This window comes from Microtus oregoni, unplaced genomic scaffold (assembly GCF_018167655.1).
Source record: "Microtus oregoni isolate MIOR12 unplaced genomic scaffold, Mior012 000046F_ref0000063, whole genome shotgun sequence".
Lineage (NCBI taxonomy): Eukaryota > Metazoa > Chordata > Mammalia > Rodentia > Cricetidae > Microtus > Microtus oregoni.
In genome coordinates this window covers 8,115,674-8,136,070 of record NW_024543220.1, presented here as the reverse complement: position 1 = coordinate 8,136,070, position 20,397 = coordinate 8,115,674, and the positions used below count along the sequence as shown (strand labels likewise).

At 43.7% G+C, this 20,397-nt stretch overlaps 1 protein-coding gene across 2 annotated transcripts in view; it reads right to left on the bottom strand.

Moving 5' to 3' along the window:
* The window catches only part of Cntnap2 (contactin associated protein 2), a 2,078,180-nt gene that overhangs the window by 260,688 nt on the left and 1,797,095 nt on the right, over positions 1–20,397 (bottom strand). For both annotated transcript variants that reach the window (XR_005972587.1, XM_041635058.1), the window contains exon 17: positions 13,878–14,096. Coding sequence is in view for 1 of the 2 variants with exons in the window: in XM_041635058.1 (XP_041490992.1) it covers positions 13,878–14,096 (219 nt within the window). In the remaining variant the exon portion in view is untranslated. The remainder of the gene's footprint in view (positions 1–13,877; positions 14,097–20,397) is intronic.

Here is a 20,397-nt window from a genome sequence, read left to right as displayed (position 1 = left end):
AAGTACTTGTTTAAAATGATAACACACAGTCGTTCTCGCTCCAGAGTAAAGAATCCTTTGTGCTGTTCAAGTTGGTGGCACCAGCTTGTTTTTTTACCCCAAGAACCAAACTTCACACACATCTTTACAGGGACAAGTCCAGGCCAAGGCAGGACTGAGTGAGTTGAGAGGAATCATCACTGCTTTGATAATTGGTCCTTCTGGACACAAGGGCTAAGAGAGTAGAGGATAAAGACTGGAGGCTTAGGGATTAAGATGAGAATGAAGGCTTAACAGAAAAGCTGAGAGAACAGAATGTTTTAAGGCCTGGATTTCAAGGAGGGTAAAGTTATAAAATATTTACTTATGAGAGATGTCAAGGAAAGTGAAACACTATTGGATTTGGTAGTCTTTTGAATCCGGCTCTTTGATGTCATAATGAGATGCTTCCTATGAGATGAGGGAGCAGGTAGTGAGAGGACAGAGTTAGCTCATGTAGACACACTAAGTGGCTTAAAAACAGATTGTACCAGAAGGTGGCTGTCCCTTGCCTGAGTAGAATAGACTGAATTGGGGGACTGGAGTGACACTGGTATGCAAAGCTGGAGGAGGATCAGAACATCAGGAGTTCCCTGTCCCAAGGCAGGGGCCTTCTTTGTATCCTCATTCATCATTTAGGAGGGACAGCTTTGGATCCTGAAATCCTGATCTTTCCCCTGAGGTGGACAGTGGTAGAAGCATTTGGTAAGGTTATCCCAAAGGCATTGACCTAAGCTCACAAGAAAAAGTGATGAAATCTTCAGGAACAAACAGCAAGCACCAAGACAGAATAGCCACACTCAACTCCATCTGTATTTTCAGAAGCGAAACCATTGAAAGAGCAGAGAAATAGATATTAAATAATGGGCATCTGAACTATGGACCAGCAGAGTAACAATGATGCAAGCTTGAAGATGCTGCTGCCGAAACCACCATCTGCGGACTTACAGAATGCTTTATCCCTGTCATTCATAGATCCCACACAGTGTTGCTTCTGACTAAGGAACTCACTTCATAGCTAGAGAAGTGTGACAGTGGGCTCATTATCATGGAATATACTAGTTTTCCATGTTCCTTTTCGTCCTGGAGCAGCTGGCCTAACAGAAAAATGGAATGGTCTCTTGAAGACACAGTTACAGTACCAATTAGGTGGCAGCAGCTTGGAGGGCTAGGACAGGGTTCTCCAGAAAGGAGTGGATGCCTTGAGTTGGTGGCCAGTGTATGACACAACTTCTCCCATAGCCAGGATCCACAGGTCCAGGAATCAAGGGGTGGGAAAGGGGAATATAATTCCACTCACTGCCATCTCTAGTAAAGCACTAGGACAATTTTTGCTTCTTGTTTCCATGATCTTTAGTTCTGCCTAGAAGTTTTGGTTCCAGAGCGGGAAGCACTCCCAACAGAAGCCACAACAAACATCCCATTGAACTGGAAGTTGAAACTTCCTTCTGGCCATTTTGGGGTTTAATCCCAGCCTGGTCTACAGAGTGAAACCATATCATAAAACACAACAAAACAAATAGTATAGCCGCTAGTAGGGCAGGAGTAGCTGCCAGAGAAATGAAAGCAGAGTGTCCAACTTCTGGACTGGCAGTGTTATGGTCATCTTATTTACAGAGAGTGGGTTGGAGTATGGAATAAGCAAAGAAACAGTGCATAAAAAAGTATAAGTGCAAAAATAACCCTAATAATCAGTCAGACAGACATTTCCAAATTTGATTTCTCAAAAGGTTCTACAATATGATATCTAAGAGATATATTAGACTAAATGCAAAAATGACTTATTGTTTATTAGGAACAAGAAGGCTCATGGATCCTGCCCAGAGAAGAAACAAACCACTTGAAAAACATCATAGGGCAAGAGATGGAAATCAGAGACCAGCACGAGCAACTAGTACAATGATAACACACAGTCGTTCTCGCTCCAGAGTAAAGAAGACAATGGATGATGTTCAACTAGCAAAATAACACACAAAAGTCTCACTCAGGTGACAGAAAGCATGCATAGAATTATACAGATAAGGATTCCTTATGGTAGGAGAGGGTGGAGGGAAGTCGAGGTAGTAATCATTATGGGATAGACCAAGTTACATGGGGTCTGCACACATAATGGATCATGATGCATTCGGTATTCATAGAATTGCATAAATTGATCATAAAACCATAAGGCTGAGTGGGAAAGTAAGAAGTCGAGAGGAGTTTATAGTAATTCATCATATGAGGTACGGCACACAAAGCCAATGCTATCAGTTTTCAGAAATATAGACACATGTTTGAAAAATACATACATGCATATCACACACACACACACACGGTGGGATTAGAATGCTACACATGAAACATACTCACACAGTAATAGACAGAGAAGATACTTTAGAATAGTTAAAAACTAAAGGAAATAATAAGTGAAAATCAAGCCAGAGAGGTATACTGTCAGGATGTGAAGAAAGGACCATTAAATGAACATGAAGCTCATTACAGAAGAGAGGAGGGAGAGAGGAGCTTGTGCTGGGAAACTATCCTGACAACCAGAAGGTAGGACTAGTAAAAAGAGTATCCCTAGATCTCTTTTTTACAGTAATGGGGAGGAACTGTGGGCTGTGTGTATGTATTCATTCAGTATCGGTTATTGGTATAATTAAAAACATCTTCTCCTATAAGACAGTGTCTTAGTCAATATTCTATTGCTGTGAAGAGACACCATGACCATGGCGATTCTTATAAAAGAAAACATTTAATTGGGGGTGGCTTATAGTTCAAAGGTTTAGCCCATTCTATTATTGACATGGTAGGAAAGATGGAGACATTCCGGTGGACATGGTGCTGGAGAAGTAGCTGAGGGTTTCATGACTAGATTGGCAGGCAGGAGGAAGAGACAGACAGACAGACAGACAGACAGGCAGGCAGGCAGGCAGACAGACAGACACTGGGCCTGACTTGAGCTTCTAAAATCTCAAGGCCCACCCTGTTTTTCCAACTCCTAGTGACACACTTCCTCCTACAAGGCCACATGCCACAATCCTTTAAAATAATGATACCCTTTATGGCCCCCTGAGGGGCATTTTAATTCAAACCATCACAGACAGTTATCATTATAAAGTTTGGTTAAGTCTTGATTGGAAGAACTAAAAAAAATGCATATCATAAAAAAGTGCCCTTTCTCCCTGGTATTGATTACAAAACTGGTCTCTGTATTTTAAGATTCCCTCTTCGGATCAGACTATCTTAAAAGCCATGAGGAATTTGAAGAGAATCCCAGAAATCCAGAGTCCCTGAAGTATGGTTCTTGTTGCCCAAAAATTACTTCACACAGAGGCTGAGCCATACATTAATTCTAAGCAGTAGGCTTGAAATATTTCTCCAACAATATCTTTTCACACAGCTTCTTCCCTAGAAATAAATAGCTCAGCCTCACGAATACAGCCTTGTGGTTGAGACTTGGAAGAGAGTCAAAGAAAACTATCAGTTTGATGATGTTAGGAGCACAGTTTTTTTTCTTTTTTCTTTTTTTTTTTGAGTAAGCCTTGTAGCTATCATAATTCATACGATTTGTTAAAATTCTGTAATTTTACAGATAGCTGGAATTGCAAAAGTAATGATTATTAAAGAGCAAAAGGTAGGAAATTCACATGGTGACTATTAATTGAGAAGAGTAATTGCTGGCTGTAGCCTCCGAGGCTGGGAAATTCTATAGGGAGGAGCAGAGCCAGGCAGAGTGTGGCCAAGAGTGGAGTAAGGGTGCCGCTGACAGACTGAGACAGCCGCCATCCCACGGAGGGACATTTGCCACTTATCTGTATATTTGCTTTGCACACATTTCTTGACTTTATATAGTTATTACTATCGGTCAGATTTTCTTTAGCAATGTTGCTGTTAGTACTGGTTTCTAGTCAAGACGTCAATTTTCAATCCCCACCTATGAACAAGCAAGCCTGAGACCAGTTACACAGAACTGGGGCGAAATGTTTGCCCTGGGGTCTCAGCCAATATCTCAGCTAATGCCAAACAGGCAAGACCTCAATTTGATACTAGAAAGATTGAAAACTGTAAGGTCTAAGCTGATGGGAAATGGTGTCTTTCATAATATTTTGACTTTCTCTGCAGATTTATTTATTTATTTATTTATTTATTTATTTATTGACCCCTGTCGTGCCTGCTTTCAGTCTGTGATACTTAGTGGAAACGGTGTTGCCAAAGAAGGTAAATAACAACCATCTTTAAGAAAAGAATTTTAGAGAAAGATTATTTGGAAAACTATTTGGGAAATAGGATGACTTCGCTTTAAATATGGATATTAATTCAGAGATATATAGAGAACCATATATATGTGTATATCCTAATTCAGCTGTCAACTCCATGAATATTTATCCTTTGGGAAACCACTACCCAGTGATGAGCAGGACCCTGGGGTTATACAGCCTACTTTCTAGTAAAGGGACACAAACAGGCATGCATGACAAACCCTAAGGAAAATTGGACACAGCAATGATTGGCTGCCTCAGATGGTGTGATCAGAGAACATTTCTGTAGGGAAGTGACAGAGGCTTAGAGAAGGACAAGAACAAGCCAGCTTGACCGATGTTTGGGATGCAATGGGATGCTATAATGCAAGAACAAGCTTTATAGCAAACATGTTAAAGAAAAGTACCAAGTCTGTGGAGAGCAGATAGGCCCTTCCTGCGGTCATCCAAGCAAAGCTTGGCCATGGTTTTGAGGAGGGTGGTGACTAGTGGCAATAGATGGCACTGGATACAAGGGTGTCAATCTAGAGGAACAGTCCCTGAGATACTATTGGATGGTGAGTGATGAGGGAAAAGAGAAGAAGGAAAGAAAAGAAGGGAATTGTGGTTAATTCCAAATTCTGGACTTAACAAAAAAAGGTGTGCCTGGTGATGCTGTTTACTGAGACAAGGGAGGCTGGTGGTGGAAGAGGCTTGGTGTAAACATCAAGATTCTTTATTGCCATGTTCATTCTGAGATGCATGCTAGAAAGCTACATCGAGATGCCAGGTAGTTAAGTGGATCCAAAGTTCCTGAGAAAAGCTAGGTCTGAAGATTTAAATTTAAGTCAATGTGCTTAAATCCTATTTTGAGCCATTAGACATTAGATGGGATAGGATTTTATAGGAGATTGTGTGGACTGAGAAGACACTTCAACATTTGCTAGGCAAGTGAGGAAGAGGATGCAGCAGAGACTGACCTGTAGCTAACGAAAAAGAAAAAAAGCATGAGAGCACAAGCCCTGGAATCCATGGAAACAATTGTTTCAAAGAGGCAAGAGACCAGAAGGATGTGACGCAGAATTTGGATCCATGCAGACTTAGACAATCTTTGTATGGGCTTTAGTGATAAGATATGAGAAAGGAGGGTAGGAAAGAAGGGAGAGAAAGAGGAAGAAGGGGAAGTAGGGAGAAAAGGAAGGAAGAACTTATTTCTATACATGGAGAGCCTCGTGTGAGGAGTCTCGTAGGAGGAGAGGAAGAGAACTGCCCTTGTCTGATGTTCTCTTGTTGACCCACCCCTCTGGCTGACAGTGATCCTTTGCCAGTCTTGGCCTCTTCCAGTTGGAGTTTTGAAATCCAGAAAATAGCTGCCAGGGCTGCCTCACCCCCAGCCTGACTCCCTGTCCCTGTTCAGTCCAAGCTCCTACTACAGACTCCATAACCAACCAAGGGTAGTGTTTCCCTGCCTTTTGGGGTGAAGAAAGTGTGGTTAGGGTGGATTTTTCTCTGAGTTATGGGAAGCTTTGGCTTGTGCTGCCAATAGCTGCAGAGAGCACCTGCCTTTGCCACACATTACCAAATGCCCACTGGGCCACAGTGTTATCCCAGATGAAGAATTCTCTAACGGACTCACTAGGAGGCTTCCACTTACTTCCTGCTCGCCTGAACTGACTTTAGACTTCTCACGTCTATTTTAAGCATGCTTTCTTCAAACATCTTGCAGTAATTGTTATTTTTTTCTCTGTTTGCCTTGAGAATTTTTAAAAGTCATTGTAGGAAGAGTTTTGCAACTCAAGAATGTCTTTCATCTTACACCTGTCAGAATGGCTAAAATAAAAAACTCCAATGATAGCCTTTGCTGGAGAGGCTGTGGAGGAAGGGGTACCCTCATCCATTGCTGGTGGGAATGCAATCTTGTGCAACCACTTTGGAAATCGGTGTTTCGGTTTCTCAGGAAATTCGGGATCAACCTACCCATGGACCCAGCAATACCACTCCTGGGAATATACCCAAGAGATGCCCTATCATATGACAAGAGCATTTGTTCAACTATTTTCATAGCAGTATTATTTGTAATAGTCAGAACCTGGAAACAACCTAGATGCCCTTCAATGAAAGAATGGTTGAAGAAAGTGTGGAATATCTACACATTAGAGTACTACGCTGCGGTAAAAAACAATGACTTCTCAAATTTTGCATGCAAATGGATGGAAATAGAAAACACTATCCTGAGTGAGGTAACCCAGATCCAAAAAGATGAATATGGGATGTACTCACTCATAATTGGTTTCTAGCCATAAACAAGGGTCACGGAGTCTACAATTGGTGATCCCAAAGAAGCTAAGTAAGAAGGTGAACCAAAGGAAAAACATATAGTTGTCCTCTTGGCTATGGGAAGTAGACAAAATTGCTGGGGAGAAAATTGAGATCTTGGGGGTGGGGTGGGATGGGGGTAAGGGGAGATGGTGAGAGAAAAGGGAGAAGGGGAGAATGGGGGGAACTTGGGGAAAAAGGAGGATTGGGATAAAAGAAGGTTGGATAGGGGAGCACGGAAGCACAATTCTTAGTTAAGGGAGCCACCTTAGGGTTGGCAAGAGACTTGAACCTAGAGTGGCTCCCAGATGCCCAAGCCAAGGTCCCCAGTTAGTTCCTTGGGCAGCTGAGGATAGGGAACCTGAAATGACCCTATCCTAAAGCAATACTGACGAATATCTTGCATATCATCATAGAACCTTCATCTGGTGATGGATGGAGACAGAGACAGAGACCCACACTGGAGCACTGGACTGAGCTCCAAAGGTCCCAATGAGGAGTAGAAGGAGGGAGAACATGAGCAAAGAAGTCGGGACCACGAGGGGAGCACCCACCCACTGAGACAGTGGAGCTGATCTATTGGGAGCTCACCAAGGCCAGCTGGACTGTGACTGAAAAAGCATGGGATAAAACTGGACTCTCTGAGCATGGCGAACAATGAGGGCTGATGAGAACCCAAGGACAATGGCACGGCGATTTGAACCTACGTAATGTGCTGGCTTTGTGGGAGCCTAGCCAGTTTGGATGTTCACCTTCCTAGAAATGGACGAAGGGGGGAGGACCTAGGACTTACCACAGGGCAGGGAACCCTGACTGCTCTTTGGACTGGAGAGGGAGGGGGAAAGGAGTGGGGGGAGGGGGAGAAGGGTGGGGGGGGAGAAGGGTGGGAGGAGGGGGAGGGAAATGGGAGGCTGGGAGGAGGAGGAAACTTGTTTTTTTTTTTTTCTCCTTTTCTCAATTAAAAAAAAAATGTCTTTCTCTGGTGCCATTCTTTGAAATTTAAACATCAATGAAGGTGATATCACATGTCCTTATCTTCCTGGGAGTCAGAAGCCTGACTTACCAATGATCCCTTGTTTCAAGTTATAAAACTATCCAACCCAGGACAATGGGAGAAAGTTCAGCCCATGAGCCTTCCTATCTCTATTTTTTAAAAGGCTGAAACATGTGCGGGTATGGATCTTTAAATAGAATGGAAAACAAAATCCAACCCACATATGAATAAATCTCTCTTGTTCTCCTTGGGGTGGAGTTGAGCCTTTACCATGGAAATGGCCTCTGTAGAGTCCTCCTTGCCTGGAAATCTTTGCCAAGTATGACCTTGGCCTTGACAAGGTGAATTGGTAAGGATTGAATTTTTGGTCAGACTATTTGGAATCAGATCTCCTCCTGTCTTTCACCTGGCATATATGACCTTAGGTGAATTAACTAACCCTTAGCTTTAGCTTCTTTCTATGTAAATGAAGCAGAAAGCAGCAATGGCTTCTACTTTGCACAGTCCTGAAATACAGTAAAGCATGCATTGATCTTGGCCTTGAGATGTCATCCTGGACCTCTTAGCTAACACTCACATTGTTGTTACTGAGCCAGGTTTGCAGATAATAGGGGTATCTTATAGTATATAGTATATATATATATATAGTATATAAGTATATCTTATAGTATAATTACTACAATTTAGACACAATATACATTTATTTTTAACTGTAAACTTTTAAAGTCTGAGAGATGGCCATTTTGATCATCCGCAGATTCGGGTGCACTTCATGACTGGAATCCCAACTTCCCATTTTGTGACCCCCCTTGTTGACTTTCTCTTTGCTCTCTCAATTACTTGGCATTCAGATGGCTCTGAAGTTATCCATCTGTGAATTTGAAATGTAAATGCTTGAGGAACAGCTGACCAAACAAGCCCTGTTATTGAGTTGGAGGAATCTGCGCTGTTTTATGGCCTTGTCAGCCAAGATGAGCTCAGAGAGCTTTCCAAGGACTCTAGTCTTCATTGACTTACACATTGTTTAATGAACCTTGGCTTTTCTGTGAACTTGCACAATCAGGTGAGAGAGGACAGTAGATTCATACTGTTGGGGAGGAAGGGGCATTCCTAAGAGTTTTTCTGTAGATAATGGCTCCCCCACCATGTATTAAGTTGGGTTCCTCACATAGCTCAAAAGAACTTGGGGTCTAAGAAAGATTTCTCAGCTCCTTTGGGCCACATCTTTCACAGAGATGCTACCATTTAACTTTTGAGGCAGTTTGAGCTATGTGCTTTGAGACTAAACATTGATTATTAGTTAAATTAACCCAGCCTTCCACTTTAGAAGCAGTTGATGTCTACCAGAAACTTGGTAAAGGAGACTTCAGCTCTCTCTGACTTCCTCATTAAACTTATGCTTGAGAGTCACCTGCTGTGGATCATGTATCTTGTGGACTGAAGGATGACCTATTTCCTAGCCTGGATCCCAACAAGCCTACTTATCTCCCTTCTATGCCATATACTTGTCAATAGGGCCATAAGGTGGAATTTCATACTGGAGTCCAACACACACCTCCTTTCTCCTCAGCTGCCACTGGGGTCCTGGCTGCATGAACTTCAGACTCTGATTATTCTCTGTGCTGGTGCACTTGGGCTGACCTAGCCTTTTTCACTTTCTGATAACAGCATGGGTATGATGTTTGCTATTTTTTTGTCTCCCTCAGAAAGCTCTAGTCTTATGAATTTGGTGCAGGACTGAGGTCTGGACACTCAGCGTGGATGAGGCTCTATTTACCATGTGTACGATGTAAATATACCTGCCAGGTCATGCTAGCTCCTTAGTTTGCATTGAAAAATGGGGAAAGGTTTCTTACACTATTCAGAAGAAATACGAGCAACTGCTTTTTCCTCCTTGCATAACTTTTAGTATTTTATTCCCTCACACTTTTCTACTAGACCAGAACCATGGCTGGATTCTTATCTCCTCCAAATGACCCGCATTAGCTCTTTTGGGATGACAGGTTCCAATGATATTTAGCTGCACAGTGAAAGCACGTTGTTTCTGTTTCTCCAGTTGCTTAAAAAAAAGAAAAGATGTGAACCTGGATTTCTTAGCCCAGGGAGTGATGGAGGCCGGGCCTCTGAGGCATCCACTCTGCGTAGGAAGCTAAGAACTCCCCGCTGACTCTTTCAAACTTAAGTTGTGGCAAAGCGCTTCTTCCCGGGATCTCCGAGGGAGCATACTGGCGATGCTGCCCCATGTCTTAACTGCACTCAGTGACATTGGGGTGAACTTTTCTGATAGATTTTTGTGTGCTTTGCCGACCTACTGAGGGAAGCCCTTGGCCATAGCTTGCTGCTCTATGGCCACTGTCACTGTTGCAGGTGAAGTGCTTGAGGGACAGTTCCGCACGAGTGTGTTCTGCTGGGGCAGACACTGTGGGAAGATCCCATCTCTAGCCAGTGTTTTGAGAAGGAAGAGACTGAGCTAGTTAGAGGTTCCTTTAAATTCGCGTGCGAGCGCGCGCGCGCGCGCGCGCGCGTGCGTGTGTGTGTGTGTGTGTGTGTGTGTGTGTGTAGAAAATGGAGGGAGTAAGAAGTAAAGGGTATAAAGAAAAACGTTTCATATAAAAGCTGTATTGACTGTATTCCAAGTGCCATTCATGTTAAGAGATGTATATGCAATAACCTCATTGAATCCCAAGTCACAGAAACTGTATCCCATTAAACACACAGCTATTATATGGCTTATCATTGGTCTCCACAGTTGACAAGAGGCAGTGGTAAGATTCAAAGCTCACGTTTGTAACCACATAACCTTGTAGGAAAAGCTGGTCACTTAGCCACCCAGGCCGTGGTCAACCCCTACTAAGCACATAAGTGTCTAAAGTGGGAAGAGGTTTGGGGGTAAATTATCTAACTCTTTCATTAGGCACATGAGAAAAGATAGGGGAGGTGGTGGTAGTTGGTAAAGTGAAAAAAATTTAAGTTTTTATTAGAGTTGAACTGAGACTAAGGCTGAACTTGCTGACTGCAGAGCTGTTAAATGTGTCCTTCTTTTGGGGACAGTGCTCCTCTCTGCTGACCCTGGGCTAGGCCTCTACTGTAGAAAAATAGTCCCTGGATTGCTTCAGCTAGCCCACAGCTGGGAGATGGGCTTTGTGCCCACCTCTAAGATAACGGGAAATTAAAAACTAGAACTGGGGACTTAGCCTTTGTTACCAGGTGACAATACATTACTAACCCATCACATTAGTGCACTCTCAGGGAACTCCTCTTTGTAAAGTCATCAATGGTTTCATCACTGCTGGAGCCAAAGAATCTAGCTTTAAAAAATTAATGGTCCTTGATATTATTTGCTACTGTCTTTTTCATAAAATTTCTCCTCTGGAGACATTACTGTCTCCTCATTTTATTTAGAGAACTCTTTGTATCTTTTCTTTATTCTAGCAAGGTTTTTATTCTTCCTGTCCCTTACATTTCAGTGCGGTGGGGAAAGCAGACTTCACCTCCATCTCTCTTCTCTTCTAATAAATTATTCTTAGATCGTGATCTTCAAATGAACCAGCTTATCTTCACAGTAAATATTACAGTTAGCTTTCATTTTACAACCGTACCAGGTCTCTAGTGTTCTTCTTGGCATCTCTAGTGAGGGGGAAGAAAGGGATAAAGCTAGCTCTGGACTTCTCCATCCAGGAGAAAGCTCAGAAAGTTGAGCCAAGTAGAGTCCTGTTATGATGAAACTCAAGCAGATGATACCCAGCATTCTGGGGATGGGTAGAATTTAGGAAGAAGTTTGGATCAGGTCATCAGGGCATGACATACTGATGAAGAAAAATGTGCTCACTGTCTTCAGTGGGATTCAATAGCTTCTTTATTTAGCTAACCCAAAGGAAAATATATAATTTGTGACATACCGCTCGAGGGAAAGACTGGAATGTGCTGGGTTCCCAGTGAGTTTGGGGGCTTTTAAAAACTGGAGCATATTCACTGTGCATAGCCATAGGTTCCGTGAAGTCTATCATGCACCCTGACTATGCTCACTCTGCTTTCTCTTTCCTCTCTCACGCTCCATCCTACTATTTCTACTCATTTCTTTAGACAGACTTAGGTTTTGTTTTCATGTCAGATCTATAAAAATGATTTTTTTCTACAAAATATAGGCTCTGTAAATGACAGAAAACATGGTATTTGTCTATCTGTGTCTGATGTATTTTTCTTAATATGACCATCTTCATTGTATCCATTTCTTGTAACTGACACAATTTTGTTATTTCTTATGGGTTAAAAAATCTCTGGAATGTATGAATGCAACATTCTCTGTCCACCTGCTGATGGATACTGCTGGATCTGTAACTTGCCTATAATAGAGAGTGAGACAATGCACATAGGTAATTCATGGAATGTTGACCCAGAGTCCTCCAGGCGGATATGGGAAGTGACATAACTGCTCTTTTAAAACATCACTTCTTCCGTGGTCTCTGACTGAGGCAGCTTGTTCACACAGCACTCTCATTTTCAATGCTCATTTTCGATCACCCTCGTCCTGTAGTCTGAAAGGAGTGCGTAGCTAATTTTATCTTTTTTAAAAAATGGATTTCTAATATTTTTCATGTATCAGAACACAATCGTGGAAGAGTTTTACGGGCTCTGGCCTATCTTAACATCAACTAACCCTCCATGAGTTTCTTCTACCGGGAGATAGGTGTGATGAACTGACCAGCAGCTGGGTCATACCTATGTTTTTTTAGATGCATGATTGCCACAGGTGAAAGAATTGAACAACGGAATCCAGAGAGGGAGTCTAATCTGGTTCATATCTGCCAAGCTCTTCAAACTCAGTTTCTTTTTATACAGTTAAAGGAATATTGCTAATTTCCTAAAGTATGAGTGGTATTAGATGAAAATATCAAAAATCCGACTAGCCATGTGAAGAGTTATCACCTTGAAGTCAGTTTAGGTTAACCTGGAGTATGTTAAAAGCAGAAATCCTGGCTCAGAGATATTGTGAAAGACTGAAAGACTGAGGGTCAGAGGTGGTGAATGACATCAGTGAAACAGCATTTTACAGCTATGCCAGGGCCGCTGGACACATGAACTCATGGTAGCTGTGACTACAGGAACAAGACCTGTGCAGGATACGGCCAGAACTCCCAGCACGAATAAAAGAGTGGCCAGCAAGTCCTTTCCCTAGCTAACAAGCTATTGCTAATTGTTGGCTGCTGTGAGGAGAGTCAGTTTCTCCAGGGATGTGGCCCCAGATAGGTCTCCCAGCTGCAGCAGATGGCCCTACATCCATGGCAGCACTAAGTGGACTCACTATGTTTAAAAAAGAACATGTGGGTTTGGGAAAGAAAAAGAGATGGGAAAATATGAGAGAAATTGGAGGAGAGGAGATGAAGGTGGAATGGTCAGAAACACATTGTATTCATGTATGAAATTCTCAGTTTTCAAAAGCAAAACTGTTGTTGAAGAGGATTAGGCTGGGTGGCTGGGTCCTGTCTTCTTATAGCTTGCTCTCTCTCTCTCTGTCTCTCTCTCTTTCTCTCTCTCTGCTGTATTAAACATCAACCTCTTTTTCATGAAGAGGGTCACTATTTTCTGCCTAGATCCCTGGGCAGAGAAAAGAATGAATTCCTGTTTATCTTTTAAGGCAAATTTAAGCTTGGCTCTTTCTCTTTTCTTTTCTTTTTTTTTTAATTTATTTATTTATTAAGGATTTCTGCCTCGTCCCCACAACCGCTTCCCATTTCCCTCCCCCTCCCCTGATCAAGTCCCCCCCCCATCTGCTCGAAGAGCAATCAGGGTTCCCTGACCTGTGGGAAGCCCAAGGACTGCCCACCTCTATCCAGGTCTCGTAAGGTGAGCATTCAAACTGCCTAGGCTCCCACAAAGCCAGTACGTGCAGTAGGATCAAAAACCCACTGCAATTGTTCTTGAATTCTTGCTTTAATTCTCTTTATCATTTTAAGCAAAGTTGAGCTTATAGAATCCATCTATCTCCCTTCTCTTTCCTTCCTTCCTTCCTTCCCTCCCATGCTTAAGTTCTATTAAACATAAAATCATACAGTTTTGAAATCATAAGCCTAAAGTTTCAGAAACTAGAGAAGCCCTGCAAAATTTCCCTGCCTACTCTCTGATGTTTTTAGCTGAGGACATTATGGTTGGGGAATGGGACATGGAACCAGATCTGGGCATCCAGTTTCTATCTCATCCTTCTGTCTGTCTTAGAGAAGAAATGGGAGAAGGACCTCTATTCCTCCACAGGCTGTGTGTTTGTCTTTTCCTTGTGAAGGTTCCTAAAACCAACAGAGAGGTAAATCGTGATTATCTTTCAATCCACTCACCAACAAACAGCTGGCTGTAGAGTTCCAGGCGGGTGTGACCTTCCGTCGGGGCCTTTCGGATCTGCTGGGGCAGGCGATCCACCTGGAGACTGGCCTGCTTGACATTCCTCTCTGCAGTGACCCGATGCCACTGGTCATCATTGAGAGGGGAAGGTGACCTCACCACAATCTCCACTGGCCCGTTTCCAACATCAAATGAAAAGGACACTTCTGTGGCAGCTGGAGGAGCAGAAAGTATAAAAGATACATGAGCATATTTCTCCCAGATACCAAATAACAGCAGATTGTAGAGGAATGTTACACAGGTCAGTGGCAAAACCACTGGAGGAAAGATAAATATGAATTCATTATTTTCACTAACCAAGAGGAAGGAAATAAATTGCTCTTGCAGGGGCAGTGGTTCTATGTGCCGGGCATGCATTTATTTAATTTCCTTATTTACGACTTAGAAGATTTCTAAGAAGTTACCATCATCAACTCTTTCCAGATGAGAACACTGAAGCCCAGTGAAACTTGCAGTTCGGTATACTCATTGACGAAGGTGCAAGAACTCCCTAATTATTGGACTTAACTTCTGCTCAACCATGGAAAACCATGACTGGTACTGGAAGTTCAGCAAAGTACCCAGGGTTAGTGAAGTCTCAGAGCTTGAGGAGAGCCTCAAGATGTTACTGTGGAGCTAAAATTGCTGCCTTACTAGCTCAGCACAAATGCTAACTGCATTCTAACTGTGTACCCTTCCACCTACAGACAAGTAGAGTTCTCATCATAGAAGCTTCTCTTTGTGGCAGATGGGGACATTGCAGAAAACCAGAAGTTGTTCAAAATGCAGGGAGTAGCAAGAGGTGGGGTGTCCAGCCCCACTTGATATGTCCACTACACAACTCCTGCACCTAAGGTTCAGGGAGCATTGAAGAAGAGGGCAGAAACATTACAGGAGTCAGAGGACCCAGAGGCCCGTTTTAAGAGTGTGCCTCCTAGCAATGGCAGGGAAGCTATGCCTATGATAAGTCAATAATACGGCTGCTTAATTAGAACCTGAACAATCACAACACCAATAAATGCCTCATGGGGCCCCGCCTCTAGACAAAGAACTACAGTCAAATAGGGTATGTTGAGAGTGGTGGAAACAATCTTCCCCAGGGATGAGGCTTCGAATTGGTATCCAATACCAAGTGGCCAGCCCTGAAGTCATGTACAGACAAGCAACACTAATCAGACCCACCAGAAGGTATGTGAGTGGATATATGTACATCCCTTCTCCCTCAATAAAAGTTATAGAAAAAGAGGCCAGGTATTTAAGAGGGATTTTGCTTTGTGTGTGATTGGGAGGGGTAGGAAGAAAGAAAGGGAAGGGGGATATGATATAATTATATTCTGTATGGGTGCTTTAGAAACTCCAGTACCTGGCCTAGACACTGGTATTTCCAAAGGCTCCCTGGGAAACATCACTGTGGAGCTAAAATTGAGAGCTATTGCTTTAAGAGAACTTACAAAATTATTTCATTAATCTTCATAGTCCTTATTGAACATTAGGGTTATGAGTTTTATTCAGACAATGTGGTGACCAGCATATTTCATTTGGACCACTAGTGGCTGTCTCAAAGGCTGCATAGCACTCTGGTAGCACAATGCCCCTCAGCCTCAGCAGGATGCTGCAAACTGGATCCTGCTTACCACCTCCCTGGCAGCACTGGCCACAAATCATTCTTGTTTGCAGAGATTTCCCCTGTCAACCCTGTTTTGCAACAAATCACCTTTCGACAATAGGTGAATGGGTTTGATGGTTGCTTTGTCAAATTTCGTTCTAAGTAGCTTTTTTTTATTTCAAATTTTAAGCTTTGTATGAGCTCCCTCAGTGGCCACCCAGGGCTTTATAAATACGTTTTGGATGTATATTTTTTTTCTCAGGACTGACAGGGGAGGAAGCTTTTCGCTGAAGCAGCACACATATCTCGCATTCCCGTAGGTTTGGAGAATTCTTTTTAGCATTAAAGATGTGGTATACCAGTGAGTTTCCCCGGCTTTGCATGCAGAGATATCCGTCCCTCTATCCATCAAGAAGGCTTCTGCCTAATCTCTAAGCCGGTTAATTAAATATCTGTCATTTTTTTCCAGGGCTAATGGAAAATTCAGTTTCTTTGGGACAGTGTCACAAGCAATCAAACTTCTAATTTAAAAACCACAGTGGGCCAGATTCTCTCAGGGGCTCCCGTGTACCCTGCCTCTGTGTCGGGGTCCCTGGAAAGCGGTAGTAACTTTACTGATCTACAGGGATATTAGTTACAGAGCTCAATTTAATCAGTCTTATTGTACCGAGGAATTTTGGTCCTTCATGCCATTAGAAAGAGAACCTTCATTATAACACCTGCAGTGATTCCATGCATAGTCCAGTAAAAACGTCTCGTTCAAATTAGAAGCCCCTGCCTCCAGGATCATTGTGAGAGACATAACATGCAGGCAAGTGACCCCATCTCAGTTGCCATGGTAGTAGGATGGAAATGCAGGTAGACCATCACGTGGCTGCAGCCTCCCAGATCCTTCTTGGTGGGGCAGGTACAGTAGATGGGGGAAAGTAGCCCAGGCTTCAGCTGAAATCTGTGCTTCTGTGGTGCACATGAGCAGCTGCCTTCCTAAATGTGGGTCGCCAGGACAGCAGGAGGATGAGGGCTCCTGGGTTAAGTGGGAAAGACTGTTTAGCTTTAAAGGAATCAACTGCCATCAGGGAAATAGAATTTAGTGATAAATTGAGTTTAACACTCAGGTTCAACTTGAAGGGATAAACGCTGCTCTAATTTCCTCAGCTTCTACCCCTTTGCTATGACAAATTCTTGCTGGGTCTTAAACTGTCACCATTTGGAGAAATCTTGAGCACCAGCAGATTCTGGGCAATGTCCTTCCTCTTCACTCCTTTTGTCATGATAGGTCCCTGCCTATTCTCTTGATTCCATCCTCTTTTGTTTTTGAACTAGTCTTATTTATTCTTTGAGAATTGCATACCTGCACACAATGATTTTTTGATTGTACCCTGTCAACCGCTTCATGTCTTTAAATATATATATATATATATATATATATATATATATATATATATATATTCCACCAACTGGAGCATGGTCAACTTACCAGGACCATACCCCTAAAGCTAACTGACTCTCCCTCCCAAGGCAGCCATCAACTACCAATGCCTCCTAGGCTAGGGGCAGGGACTTAGATAGTTGGGGTTATTCCCTAACCATGCTCGGAAGTTGACTGGTTTGAGCTTGTGCAGGTTTTACACATGAAAACACAGCAGCTATGAGCCTATGAAAGCAATGGTCCCGTCAAGTCCAGGAGACACTCTCTCTCCAGTCCTCGCCAACCGCTGACCCTCACAACCTTCCCACTCCCTCTTGTGTGATGTGCTCTAAGTCTTGAGGGGAGACGCTGTGTTACAGATACCCATTTATGGATGAGCACACATGGTCGCTTTTGCTCTCTATTTGACCAGCTGAGAGTGTCTGAGTTAACTGCTATCCACTATAGAAAGGAGCTTCTCTGAAGAGGTCTGAGAGCTGTGCTCATCTGTGACCCCTGCACTCATCCGTAACCCAGAGCTCATGCATGACCCCTGTGCTCATCCATAACTTCTGTGCCCATCCATGTACCTTGTGTTCATCTATGCACCCTGTGTTCATGCATGACCCCTGCACTCATGCATGATCCCTGTGCTCTTCCATGACTCCTGTGCTCTTCCATGACCCCTGAACTCATGCATGATCCCTGTGCTCTTCCATGACCCCTGCACTCATGCATGATCCCTGTGCTCTTCCATGACCCCTGCACTCATGCATGATCCCTGTGCTCTTCCATGACCCCTGTGCTCTTCCATAACCCCTGTGCTCTTCCATGACCCCTGTGCTCTTCCATGACCCTTGTGCTCTTCCATGACCCTTGTGCTCTTCCATGACCCCTGTGCTCTTCCATGACCCCTGTGCTCTTCCATGACCCCTGTGCTCTTCCATGACCCTTGTGCTCTTCCATGACCCCTGTGCTCTTCCATGACCCCTGTGCTCTTCCATGACCCCTGTGCTCTTCCATGACCCTTGTGCTCTTCCATGACCCTTGTGCTCTTCCATGACCCCTGTGCTCTTCCATGACCCTTGTGCTCTTCCATGACCCCTGTGCTCTTCCATGACCCCTGTGCTCTTCCATGACCCCTGTGCTCTTCCATGACCCCTGTGCTCTTAACAGCAAACCTTTGATCTAGAGAAGGAAGAAAGTTTTCCAGGACCTGGCTATTGCTGCTCACTCCCATGAGGGTGCGGCAAGAGGGACTCAAGTCCAGGAGTGTCACTAATCGTGCAGTTCCAGGACCTTCTCTTCCAGCTCGGCTGCAGAAGATGAAAGTGAAGGGAAGGGCTTTTCCCTCTCAGTCACTCAATGTCAGCTGTCCTGACACCAAGAAAGGGACTCCTTTGAGAAATCCCTTCTCTTAGACAGCCAGCCAGTCTGTTTTAAAAGCTTCGAGCATTCAGTTTGTGGCTGATTGCCCTTGGCCTTCTGGGTGAGAGCAACTGACATTTCCAGAAAGATAATTACAGAGAGAGTCAGTGAGCGAATAAAGAGAGGCAGCAGAGAAGACACCGGAGCCAGTGACACTGCTCAGTTAATGTGTGTCTTCACTTGGAGGCTGAAGTGCTGTCCTGTCTGTCTCCATCTGTAGGAAAGGATTTCTTATATAATAAAGATTTGAGGATTGGGTCACATATAGCATGACTCACTGGAAAGAATGCGAACAGCAAACGTGAATGATTGCCTTGCCAGGAGTGTTGAAGACTGGTTAGGTTTTTTTTTGTTTTGTTTTTGATTTCCTTCTCTTAAAACGAATAAGTTGCTTGGCACAGTTTCATGAAGCAGGCAGGGGCTCCTGGGTCAGAGACAATGGATTTGTGGTAATAGTACAGCAGGCAAAATGAGCTTCAGGCTCATCCTGCTTTCTCATGCTCCTACCCCAAAGTCCCAGGGTCAGCCAGGTGGGTGCTGCACAAGAAGTGAGTTGCCTGCTGCACAGTGGAGGACTCTGCACTAAGAAAACCTGGGTCTTTCAAGGCGCTGTTAGCAAACCTGCCTCATTTTGGGCCTTGGAGAGACACTGGTAAAAATTATTATCCTGGTCATGAGACAAATCTAGCGTCTGCCTTGGGGGGAAGGCACCTTCTCTGTCTTCTACCTTTCTCTGTCCACCCTCATAACCGTAAATGCATAAGAACAAGCCACCATGCCCCCTGCTCAGAAGACAGGCTGAATGGGAGGAACCAGGCAGAATTTTCTCTTATCAATTAGTTACTTCTGGATTTTTTTTTAAAGAATGGATGTGTTTCAGTCTGAGCCTTCAGGGTAATGAGGGATGGGGGATCCCCATCCCAGATACCAAGGCTCAGAGTCGTCTTGCTCCCTGCCAGAAGCCCACTGAGGATGAACGTATATCATTCTCACCTGGTCAGTGCAACACGACTGGGATCTTCCGGGAGAGGTTTCGTAGCTCATGAGAGATATAAGAGAAAAGTCGTTCACTTCCTGACCCTTGATGTTAGGTAGAAGTTTGTGTGTGCTAAAACCGGTGAAACCATTTCACAAGCAGACATACTGAGGAGAAACGGAGAGAGCAATAGGATTTCTCCCTGTTCTTGATGACAATATCCAGCTCTCATATAACTCCCAGAGTTATAGAGCTCAGGATTTTCTTCTTTTTTAATAAGTAAATATTTTTAAAGTAACATTTTACAGATTGAAAAGATTATGTGCGTGTGAATACAGGTTCCCGCAGAGGGCAGAGGCGGCAAGGGCCCTGTTTTTGGAGTCACAGGTGGTTGTGAGCTGATACCTTTAGTTTCCTTAGAGTCTTTGTATCCAGAACATGGCCACAACCACTGATCCAGAGAACCCACAATCTTCTGTCAATTTACATTCTAGAACAATCTCTAAGAGATTCTAAGAAATAAATGAAACACAGCTGGTTTTCATCATCACAGGGAGGAAAGAGAAACACTGAAAGAAACGTACCAGGTGGCATACTGCCAAAGGAATAGAATAGGTGGCAGGAAGGTGGATAAAACTGGGCCACCGCTCTGTGCACCTTAAAACAGGGAGCAGAAAGAACAGAGCTGTGGGCAGCTCTTACTGCAGCTCCCTCTCCTGCCATTGAAGTCTAATTCCAGCAGGTGGCGCTGTGCGAACTCATTCTTGCGTTCCTTTGCTCAAGCAAATGACTGCAGACTCACAGAACCCGGTCCACAGGCGCAGCCCCTTGGGTTGAATTCGGCCAGTAGGTGAGGTAACATTTAGACAACAGATGCAAAGAATCAATTGCGGCGAGCAGAGAAAAGACAGGGAAAGGTGCACATAGCTGCCTGGCTACCTCTGGGATCGGTTTCTTCTGTAGGAAAATGAACTCCAAAGAGTGCCCCTGTGCGGAACTTCACCTGATTCATACAAAGAAACTGATCATTTGTGCAACAGACAATTGAGAAACTCATGA